Genomic DNA, 12,518 nt, shown 5'->3' with positions numbered 1-12,518 from the left:
ACAAACTAACGGGAAACCGGGACGGATGTGACTTGTACTGCAACGTTGCAAACTTTTACATTTTAATCACAGCAGTTACACACGAGTGGTGGTAAATCCACGACAGCTTTACAGTGAAGTGGGAATAAGCTGAGCCGATGATCGTAAATTCCTCAGGTCAGCCAAGCTTGGTGCTGAGAGAGTAAACGGCAGGAGGCCTGCCGGCTCAAAATGATGAGGAATGGGGAAATAGAAAAAGGTTGTCCTCATACATAGCGGAGAAGCACAAACCCACACGCAATATAGAAAACTCTACAATCGGACGACATCGACATCATAACTCACAGCAATTCGCTTGTCGGCAGTGAAGCTATTTGACCGTTTTAAAACTGAAATGAAAAAAAAATTGTTGAATTTGGGGCTGGGCAAGTATTCATGGACTGGGAGAACCCCCGTGCATGAATGTTTAGCATTCCATTTTTGCCAAACATCAGCTATCTAAAACGGACTACTCCTTGGAAATGGATCTTCTTTTACTCTTTTAAAAACAACTTCGGTCTGATGGACGATTTTGTGCTCGTGCCGAGGAGAGGTCAAGGTGATAATGTTTGGCATCTCATCCCAGACCGCATGCATTACCTAATTAATTAATCAACAAATAGCTCCAGTATGTAAGAGTCAGTAATTTATCACGGCTGCTATCTATCATCTATGCATGCGAGTTTATACCGTAACACCCCAAAAAAAACATCTCCTTTCAATTCTTCCTCTGAGTCAACACTGGGCGATTTGTGAGTGTCAAACATATTGGCATTTTAGACAGAACCAGGGCATCAGCAGCAATAAAATGAAAAGTGACCCCCTCTTTACTGGCAGCCTGAAACATCCAAGTGAAAGACAAGCACTCCATCCATCTTTCCACTCCCTATAACGCTTATCTTGTTCAGAGTAGTGGGGAAGCTGGAATCCATCCCATCTTAACTCCAGGCAGAAGGTAGAAAATACCTTGAACTGGTTGTAACATTTAAATTAAATTCAGCCACACACCAAAGTCACTTCTGCAGCCTGTATGATGAAGTATAACAAAAACTACCAAAGAGCAAATTATTTGGGTTAAACGGTGCCAGCAGGAAAAGTCATTTGGCTCTCTTTTTTTTCTTTTAACTGGCAAAGTAGCATTAATCATGCTGTATTGACAGAGAGGTTGACATGGCTTGATAATAACATATTGATTAGTAGCTGAAATACACAGTTTGAATGACAATGGTGTCTTCCAACCTGATAAAATGAGCGCTGTAACTTTTAAAACAAACTCTTCAAACAACAGATGAAGTTTAGTTATTTCATCTCGAGTGCTTTCACACTTGGTGTTTGCTTTGTGTGGTCCAAATAAATTGTGATGATGTGGAAAAATGAAACTGGGGTTTGGTTTGTATTCACATAGTACACATTCCAGACATGACAAAATGCTTCAAAAGTAATTATGTGAAATTGCTGTGTCTTTTCTCACATGGCCACAAGAATGTAAAACAGGACGGCGATGATTTGGTGTATGCAATAAAGCAGCAACAAAATGGAGCAAAAGGAATAAAATGCAGCATACAACATGGATGCGTCAATTAAAATATGTGGAACCTATGCCTGTTATCAGATGACCTTGACCAAAACTCATGTTCGATCTGCACGTTGTTGCCATGGTTACCACTACCAAGACTTCACAGAGCAAATTAAGGTGAGCATAATGTTCCTGTGATTTGAAAAAAAAAACATTGCGGCAAATTGTACATGACCTTGATGCAGTAATAATTTGAAGTAATAGTTTCGAGACAGGCCCAAAGAGATAAACCACATATTTTAAGAGAGCATATTTATAAGACTAATGCAAAAGTAACACCATTGAGTAGGCTTGTTTGTTAAATAATTGATAAAAAATGAAAAACATAAATAATAAACAAAAATAAAATATAAACAGAATTTTTCAAGCCAAAGCGTTCACATTTAACAAATGGGCTTCATTGGTAATTATATTTACAGTAGAGCAAAAAAAACAAGTCGTGCTCACATCCTTAGTTTATCCATGTAAATAGACCATCACATCCCCATAAAGCTCTTCTGCTTGTGACTAACTGGCCGTGCTACTGTTTAATGATCCGTTCTTAAGCATCTATCTCACTGAGGCAAGCAGCAGTCAACTGAAAGTGATGAATGAGAGCATGCGGGGTTCTTCTAAAAAAAAAAACAAGAAAGATGGAGTGAAGAGCTCGCAACCCAACGTAAAGATAGCGACCGCGCAGCTGGATAACATGCGCATGTGATCAATGAGATAGCCAAACGTTGAATGTAGATAGGCACGGAGAATATCCATGACCTGTAGGAGTCACCCGCAAGCTGCGTCATTCATCATCTCTTGGCCTGATAATGTCTGAATTGCCATCAAGCCTCATTTGGACTGTATGCAATCTTGCACGTGTCAGTCATATCAAATAGATTCAATGCTTTGATGGCTACTAATGTGATGAAACTCTAGGAATAAAGTAGGAGCGTTCTATTTGAGTGTCACGCCTCGCCAATATCTACCAACTGCGGCTCATAAAAGAAATGTATTTCAAATATAGTCAGTCAGTAGATTTCTGAGCGGGGAGAGCTGCAGCAACATTGAACTGTAATTCCACTCCATAAATCACAAAGAAAAAATATTTTGAGAAAGCAACATGGGACTCCGAACGCATGAATAAACAGTATCCATCCACTGTATGAGTAAGTGACGAGAAGATCATTTCAAGGACGGTCATTTGGTTTCTGCTTGGCCAACCTGAAACTTAATCCGAATCTTCTAGGCTGGAGCTCCGACATGCATTTTGGGCATTTGTTGCTGTGAGGCTTGAAACAAAAACTTCGATTTACTTTTTCACCTTCAAATGACTATTAGAAAGTAAACTCGATGGTCTTGTCGTCAGAAAATGTGAATTGTTGTTTGAGAAGACGTGGGACGACTGATGGCTTTTCAGTTCTGGGCTAAATGTGTTCTGAAATAGTCTGGAAAAAACAGCAGGGTGACATATATGAAGGGGTGAGAATGGGATTCAGAATGTTTCATGCCGGGTGGGGAGGCAGTATGTACCGCATCATGGAGGCATGAAATGTATTTATTCATGATTAGGCCTTGCACTAGCAGGAGCGAACACTGCAGGCGATATCTTTGACCGTTCCAAAACAAGCCGGCTGAGAAAATTTTGGAGGATATTCGTGTGCTCCTCAAAGAGCAAAAGTCATGAATATAAAAACAGATTAGCATGTCAACTCATATGATTATTATACAACAATTCAAATGCATTTAAATGTTCTTTGTAAAGGTTGCAATGTTTGTCATTACAAACATGCGATAGTTATGTTACGCAACGTTTCTATTTGTTTCAGGAGCGGTTGCACGCAGCTCATTTTGTATCACCATCTCAACGCACATACATGCACAATGAACGATTTGTGTTTTCTGTTTTGTAAACAGCTTGCACAATACAAAAAGATGAGTTCTCGCGTCGCCATAATTGCCTTTAATGTTTCTCATAAATCACAACTGTGTGTTGGGCTTGTTGTTTTGTTTAGGCTATGAGGAACATTTGAAATCCATGACACCCTCTGATTAAAGTCTCTCATTACAACACAAATAAACAATCCAGATGTATTCATACTTCAATTTGTTAAACTGTGCGTCCATAGTAAACGGGGAAGCTTCTGAAGGACAATTTACATGGAAACACCTCGGAGGGAGGTTCGCGTGATAGAATTGGCTTCTGTATGTGCAAGCATAAAATCATACATGTGTGGAGACAAAGACATTTGACTACGTTTAACCAACCTAGCGACATGCACCCGCACAAAGATACAAGAATAGGGATGAGAATAGCAGCCGGGGGGGAGGGGGGGAGGTGCTGTGGATTTTTAGTTGAGGAGCTGCAGTTGGCAGCTCAGTCCGTGACCCAGATACGGTGCGGCACACTGCATTCCTAATGGTCCATTTTGATCACTGACACTCTCGTTATCCACAAGCCGGCTGCTGCTGCTCATCACGGGCACGGAAAGTCGGGATTCGGCAGACACGGTATCCAAAATACAGTATGCTTGGTTCTTTTGATGATGGCAACTGCGACGGTCAGTGTAGGACAGAGAGAGGGGGGGATTACCTGAGCACACGAGTTAGATATGTATAAAAAAAAAATTAACCAGTGTACATTTCGGCATGATGGCCGCCATCAGGCCCAAGGCCGTCTAAGAATATTCTCAGGCTGAATTTTGGTCCCAGTACGTTTTCTAAAAACAAACTGAAGACGAATATACGAGTCAATAGCTGTCCTATTCGTAAGCTGCTCTGCTAAAAAAAAAAAAAAAAAGCATTCAAGGGCATTTGTGTGTCTAGCAGACTGACTCTGAAATACAGGCATGGACACACACTGGTCGAAATGTTGCATTTGAGTCTGTCGAAGAGAGAAGACAGCAGAAGCACTGATCCGTGATATAAAGCCCCCCCTCACGCACCCTCCCCGGCATCCAGAGGGAGACGAGAGAGGTCTTTCTGTCAATGCTACGATGAATGTACAGGGCAGATGTGATGTGAGGAGGCGGGGAGGGATACGGGTGTGCGTATTGAAAAAGGAAAAAAAAAAAACATGTGGGAGTGACAGTAATTGTGAGTAAAGTGAAGACAACTGAACATCCCAACCAGGGTTTGATAAATAACCCTGGACACATTTCCGTCAACAATTTACTGGTAACTGGCCAAAGATATTGTGACTGTCTAGTATTTTTTTCTACAACAAACGACCTTCAAGGTTAAAATAATGTCAGAACGGCGGAAAATCACGGCAAACACATCAAGACGCTGACAAGGCCGGCGTTTAATTGGGTGCCTTTGATGGAAATCAAGGATGTAATCCAACATCGATTGATATTCCCATTCTGATTCCAAAGCAATTTTCACAGCTTATTTCTTTTTCTTACTCGCACCACAGTTATCGCATACATGTTGAGATGTACGCATCAGTAGGTGGGAAGCCATCGGATGGGAAAGGTCATTTCAGCCAAAGGCCCCCGTTTCATTACATGCTAAGCCGCGTGGTTGGGTGAGCAGACTAGCAATGAGTTGGACAGTAGCGAGGCTAAATAAATAGATTCTCTCATGCGGATTTTGACAAGGGTGGTTTTGCGCAACGATCCCTTGGGTCTTGTATCATTAGTAGTCTAAGGCTGGGTGCACCACTCCACTTAATTTGAGCTCTTTAATAACAGACCGTGATGTCTCAGAACGAAGGGGCCGCGAACATCGCAGCTCGAGAGACATCTCTGGATCTTATTTCAGGTTGACAAGATTTCAGATTCAATTAAATCTGTCTTGCAGCACCGTCTCTCCTCACACACAAAAGCTGCCGCCCCCGTGCTTCAAGGTCTCGATTGCGGCGCCGTGTGATCATTCCAAACCTAATGACTGCGGGTTTGTCTCATGTAGGCCCGTCGATGCCCGATTTGATTGGACAAAGGAATCGGCTTTCCCCCTCCTTAATCCGATCACTGAATGTCTCTGCTTACATTTAAACACAGAACTGAAAGTGGTGTGCAATTTGTCGAGGCCTGCTTCCAGGTTTGTAAAACAAGTCCAAGTTGTGATGGACACAATATTCATACATTGTTCATCATGGGAGCTTTAATTCAATAAAAAGGAACATCCCTGTCCACCATTTTCCAGTCTAATGTGTGTTTGCATGTGATGTAATTATAAGTGTTGCATTCCCACAGTTATTTTTCACATTTACTACACACATTATGATGAGCGAGGTGGCGCCAAAGAGGAACAATTATCATTTTTGCCCAGATTACACCGAGCAGATGTTACGGCCCACATGTGGAGGTGGCTAATTGCTGTCTTCAACTCAACCGCGCCAAAACACAATCAGCATATGTGAGGATGGCGCGTGAGGGTGGAAAGTCGGATTTTTTTTGTTTTAATCAAGCAGGCCGGCGGGATGGTCGTGTGTAAAAAGCCGAGCTAATGTGCATTAATGATCAAACTGGCTTAGCATACATCTGCTGTTCCCGCCCACACGAGCAGAAAGACTCATATGGGCTAAAGACATGGATTGGAGCAGGAACAGGAACACACTAACCACTTAGTGTTGTGCTACACATAAGGTGACATGGCATCTGAATTGCTAACACACAACCCTCATAGCGTGCTTCCATGCGGCCTTAGAATAATAAACCCAAGCTCTCTGTGTATTTGTCCACGCCCTTCTCTCCAGCATGTAGCCTTGAGTGGGAATTCATCTACTGGGAAGAGCAAGCCGAGGAGGTCCCCCGGGGTGATGGAGGGTGAGGAGGAAAAAGAAGACGGGGGCGCACGGCTGTCACCGCCAGCTCCGATGTCGGCTGATGGCTCGACGTCAGGCGCGGTACTTATCAGAGTGGCGATGAGGGCGGGGGGGGGGGGGGTGAGGCAGGCGCGTGTGCGCCGTTGGCTTGGAGAATTGGTGAGGGTGATGCCAGATCCCATTAACATGTCTTTTCATCTACACACATGGGGAAACATGCCTCACACAGGATTCGCATCCTTCTTGAAAATGCACACTAACGTGAAAATGGGTGCGGATTCACATGCAAAAAAAAAAAAAGGCTAAATTGCTGGGGATGCTTTAATCCTTCCCTGCGGGCAGACAGTTTCATGATGTCGTGACTGTGCCGCTGTGAAAAGCTTGCTTCTTTTCTCATTGCCCTGTTCTTTTTTCTTTTTTATCCCTTCTTTCCCACTCTCCCTTGGTGCCCCAGTTCACTCCAGTGCACACGCTCCCAGTCTCCCCCCATCGCCCTGCCCCTCCCCCCACTACTTCCTCACCCTTGCCTTTCAATATTGCAGCTTCCACCAGCTCATCTCCTTCACGCTACTTTATTCCGGGAGTGTTTTACATTTGCATAACTCTTGTCCGAAACGATTTGTCTTTACACGTACGTATATAAAATTCAAGTTACAACAGTGATGGAAGCACATACACATTCATGAAAAAATGTAAGATGTTGTAGTATCAAATACATAATTGACTCTATGCCTCATTATGCAGCTTTTTTTTTTTTTACAACACTAAACTCCAGCAATGTTGTACATTTACAATGCATTATTAATTCCCATTAAAAACAGAAATCAAAAACAGGCCATTTTGATGAAAACTGGGTCAAAGTTCTCATGAAAAATAAGATATGAAAATGTGGTAATATCTTAATGATGAATAGAGTCAGTTTGAAAATGCCAAGGAGTGTAGGATTGCGGAAATCTTATTATTGGGGTCAAAGTAGCATTGTAATGTAATTTCACGGGATGATATTATGCGGGAATTGAGCTCCTCGAGTGCTGTCTAGTTATCAATTTAATGCTCATCCGTATACATAAGGGTCAAGAAATAATGGGAATGTGGCTTTTGATGAAGGAGGTCAGTCAGTCAGTGGCGAGGCGGCGAAATGACACCTCATTAAGAAGGCCTCGAGGCAGTCTCACGGGCCTGACCAAGACATCACTGCCATGGAGCACGCCAACACAGCCTCGGGCAAAGATTCCAACAACTAAACAAATCTGACTGAATTGGGATCTAATGATCACATGCTTTCTGCGAGGGAGGGCATGAATAATCGCGTCAAGACATTTTTATTTTATTTTTTTCCATCGTATTCTAAACTAGCATACACTCAAAGATCTTGCCTTTTAAACTCAGCGTACACTCGGCCATCCTCGCTTCCCATGACTCTTAATGCACTCCCAATCACGCTGCCCCTTAATCAGACATGAAATCCACATTCATCAGATCGTCCAAAGTCCCTGAATGCAAATTGCATGCAGCACTGATGCGGAACTCCTTGAAACCCGCTTAGAGGGAGAGCAAAACGAGACTTGCATGGGAGAGCAATGCCGGGATAAAGAGTGACAGAAACAAAACCACTGAGACATCCATTACAAAGGATTAACCTCATCAGGATATCTTTTTGATGTTTGGATACAACGGTGAAATGCTCACACGCCAAACTTGCTAATGTATAGCGTGTGCGTGATCTGTAAGCCTAAGAGTGTCGAATTTACTGAGAAGACAAAGCCTTCGTCAGGCACAGAATCTAAAATCTCTTCGGGGCTTTTGCTAGTTTGACTAAAATCGCTCCCATCACATAAAATTTCCTTTTGCCTCTGGCAATTGATATGACGAGTTTCTTCTTGTTATATAAAGTTTTGCTATTGAATCCGCTGGGATGCATTTATTCCCACCTCATTTCCGTCTTTAACTTTCTAAACTTGGATTGGAAAAGGATAATAGGAGAACGCGGTGGGTGTGAGATGTGTCAAAAGTTTTTAAGATGGAAATTGTGTAACAAACAAGGAGAGGGCAGACAGGTTTGAGAATCCAAAAGACATGCTAGTTCCAGACGTTCATGCTTGTCAGGCACGGGGAACGGGCGATGGGAGTTACGCTAAGCCCGCTGTGTGCCAAATCTTAAGTGGACATGGCACTCCAAGATAATGAGGTGTGATGAGGAAGTCACAAAGGGCATGCGGAGAGGTCACATGCACTCGTAAAAATCACTAAGCAGCCACGTGTCAAGCTCTAAAGATTTGCTATACCATCCTTGAGTCAAAATAGATTTTGGAACACACTAGCCTAGAATAGAAAATAAGCAACCCTGTGGCACGTCTCAATTGTGACCCCAAAACACACTTGTCGACTTTATTGTTCATCGCTGAGCCACGTGACGTGACACGCCTGCTAATCCCGTTAAAGCAATCCGCACGGAAGCAACTTAAACGAAGCTTGAGGCCCATCCATTGTTAATTTCTGCCCTATTTAAATGCACAACCAATCGACTCGCTTCAAAACTAAAATCCAAAACATTTTGATCGGGTTAATCAAAACAGAAGTCTACAAATGGAACAACAACCCCTCCAATTGCGGAAAACAACAATAGCAGTTACCTGAAGCGATAGTTTGAGCGGCCCCTCAACAAAAGCTTAAGTTTGTTTAGCCATTGGAGCATGCACATGGTTATTCATGAATAAAACATGTTAGCCTTATTAAAAATAATCTGTCGATTGTGCCAGAGGCTCTTAAGGTCCATAGCAACCCACACCCTTCACCTTATCCCGGCAGGGTTCAAGGAGAGGAGCTTCTAATTAGCACTCCAGCGTTGAAGGAATGCAGTCAAATTCCGTACGTGTTCGATAGTATTAATAAAGCAGAAAGCAATTGATACTCAAGGCTACACAGGCGATGGACGGTACGAAGCTCAGATCTTACCTGAACATCTCTCCGAGCCCCTTCAGCATGCTTTTCTTTGCTTTGTTCTTGTCCTTGTCTTTCTCCTTCTCTTTATCCCCTTCGGGCTTCTTCTTTTCCACCTTGTCCCGATGTCTCGGTGCGTCTTCTTTGGAGATGTTGCCATTGAGACCGGGGCCGACGAAGAGGTCGCCGCTGGCCGACATTGAATCCTGACCTGATGGGGAACTTCCCTCCGTGTCTTCGTCCACTTGAGTGACAACATTGAAGAAACATTGTGAGAGGGAGTCACAATAGTCACGATATGACATAAGATGGAAACACATCCTAATACATAACAGAGCATACTTAATTTTTTCTCCTAATTACATCAGATCAACCATTAAGGGAACAATTATGTCTCAGGCGGTTTAAAATCTTTGAACAAAACACACAGAATATTGGAGCCTTATTAAAGCTGAATATATTTACATTTCCCTTCCTATGAGGTTTGTCTGAAACTTCAATAGATTTGGTCAAAGTCAGCTTCAAATATACGCATTTAACTTAACCCCTTTGCCTTCTCCTGGATATTTTTCTTTTTTCCTTCAGCCTATTTCACATAAATTATGTGATCGAGCTCTAACGCTAGTCATGTGGATCGGGTTCGTAATTTACATCTGAGTTTAATTCAAACCCAGACATCAAATAGAATCTCGAGTCCTTAGGTGATATACGGTTGATTAAACTCAAAGTTGCCATCACATCTAATAAGAAGTGATGTGCAAAATGTAATTAATCTGTCAGTAATTATACATATACAGTAAGTAATTTTGAAAAAGGCTCCCAGGGATTTTAATTGCAAATATGGTGGAATCTTAAGATCCTGTCTGCAATAAATAGTTTGCTCTCTGAGAAGGTACGTATAAATTCCTTTTGATACTGTAAAACTTTTTCAATTATGAAATCCCATCAGAGATGAAACTGGTTTTTATTCTGCTAAAATAATTCTGTTATTAAACACGTGAAGGTTTTGGGGACATCTCATCGGTTGATTCTCATTCTTTCGATTTCATGTGTTTTAATGAGGTGCAAAATGATTGAATTTGCCGATCAGCTTCATCATACATCATTCAATCTTCTTGTCAATCATTTCATGGCACCTGCTGCTGGTTATTTAAATGACTGACATTAGCAAGGATGCTAATACTTCTGTGGCAATGGTTTTCCGATTGCTTCAAAAGGCAGAGCGGACAAAAAAAAAGACATATTTTATTATAATTCATCACAATGCATGTAATCAAATTAGTCCGATTCAGAAATAGCAAAATTCCTTGGTACACTTTAGCCACCCTTGGGAATTTAATAGATCTGAGTAGAAAAGACCTTACAAGGCAGCGCCAACTAGCAGAGGAAGCGTTGATAAAAGAGTCAGGAGATAATCTGCAGCGACAGAAAAACCACAGGCATCATTTTGTGCCACTTTAGTCAAACTTTCATGCTTTGGAAAATCAAGAGCATTAAAGCTGGACTGTCAGTTGAGGTTAGGACAGACAAGTACAATTGCTTGTCTTATTACAAAACCATTGTTTGTTTTTTTTCCCTCAAAAGTGCAGATATTCTTTCCCGCAGTTCTTTTTCAAATTTATCTCCGAATAACACAACACCGAGTCGTACAACGAGGGGTGCATATTGCCGAGCAGGATATCTTACGGAAAACACATTTTACTTAGGGGATGCCAAATTATTATTTGATTTAAATAAAAGTCTTAGAGCAGAGGACAGTGGCGTCTTATCTGTCAACTTTGACTATTAACCTCAGTGACGAGCACAAACTGGCTGCTTTTATCTAAATTGAAAAACAGAGTTATTTGAATATCGCGTGGGGAGGGGGGCTGGATGCAATAAACCGCGGCGGCGGAAATCGTCTGCTTTCCCCATTTTTCTTTGCAGAGATAAGACTGTATTTAGTGGCTCGCCGACAGAGCTTATGAGAACAAAGCATTTCAGGCAAATATTCCCCTCCAAATGTTTTCCTCCCCGTTCGTATTTAATGGAATCCTTTGCTGGATGGAAATGTATATATTGCAATTACTCTTGTGGTGCTGCCGTATTATTACCTGTTGGCAAAACATAAGACATCCGTCTCACTATGCCAAACACATGCCTTTTTATCATCAAACAACAAGCAGGAATGGATATGTTCACTCCGTTTGGGTGCTGCTATGAATGTTTTTTGGGATTATTTTGTTTCTTAAGTTTAGAATAAGTCAATTGAGGAAGTTTCTCAAGAATACAAAAGTAGTGGGGGGAAAAAATGCCAGCCTTGCTGGTATAGACTGAGATGTAAATAATAAATAGAAAATAAAAAACATTTTAAAAATCGTTTTTGTTTTTTTTTTGTTGACCAACATGCATTTTTAAGTACGTAAGACAATATTGCCAAAGAATTTCTCACTAAGTCAAAGACTGGTGAATGATAAATCAAAAATCTTACATATATCCATGCTGTTTTCGTCCTCGGGCACATTAACGACCGATTTGTCGTACGACTTGTCGATGGCCGCTCTGAAACTCTCATTGCATCCTCGGCTCCGGAGGATTCGAGAGCGTGGCCTGTTGACGTTAAGTTCACTGTTCCGTGTTGCTGCGGCAAGAGCTGTGTGGAGGCTTTCAAGGGAACTGGACATTTTGAGACCCAGTGTGGGTCCGACATTTTGTCCTGAAGAACCTGTGGGGAAAATAAAAGAGGAAAATTGTGTTAGTGATGCGTGATAGTTAATGGGGTGTAAGACACAGAGCCACAAAAGCAGTATGATAAAACTACCCAACCAGTCTGACGACTCATGTGAAAAAATAAATGATCCAATCGCTAATGTGTATAATATTAGTATTAAAATGGACACGTTACCGAGAACGTAATCTGCGTGAAAGCATTTTGATTAGCTATAATTTACTTTCATTTTTTAGTTTTGGCCATTTAAACACAAACCATATGACTGTCACACAATTCTCAGTCAGGGATGTTTGAATTTGACTAAATGAGGTGTGACCCACTGCTTCTGGATGACCCTAGAGGGTCTTTAGGTGGAGTCTTAAGCTGTCAGAAACATATTACGCAAAGAAAATAACCCCCCGTGTTTTAAAGACAATTTAGTATCCCGTGTTCACTACCTCCACTGAAATATATTTGCTTTTGAGAAGGCTTGGCGCAATGCCAATATAAGGAACCAGCTGGGGAGGAAGATGAAGGTCTTTAGGGTCACA

General features: G+C 41.8%; 1 protein-coding gene across 4 annotated transcripts in view; it reads right to left on the bottom strand.

Moving 5' to 3' along the window:
• LOC119139363 (partitioning defective 3 homolog) overlaps positions 1-12,518 on the bottom strand; it is a 127,670-nt gene that overhangs the window by 35,922 nt on the left and 79,230 nt on the right. For all 4 annotated transcript variants that reach the window (XM_037279952.1, XM_037279953.1, XM_037279951.1 and 1 more), the window contains 2 exons: positions 11,749-11,982; positions 9,294-9,522 (listed from right to left, as the gene is read on the bottom strand). In XM_037279952.1, the coding sequence (XP_037135847.1) occupies positions 9,294-9,522; positions 11,749-11,982 (463 nt within the window). The remainder of the gene's footprint in view (positions 1-9,293; positions 9,523-11,748; positions 11,983-12,518) is intronic.

Source organism: Syngnathus acus, chromosome 20, assembly GCF_901709675.1.
Source record: "Syngnathus acus chromosome 20, fSynAcu1.2, whole genome shotgun sequence".
In the NCBI taxonomy this organism is placed as follows: Eukaryota; Metazoa; Chordata; class Actinopteri; order Syngnathiformes; family Syngnathidae; genus Syngnathus; species Syngnathus acus.
This window is presented reverse-complemented; position numbering and strand designations above follow the sequence as displayed.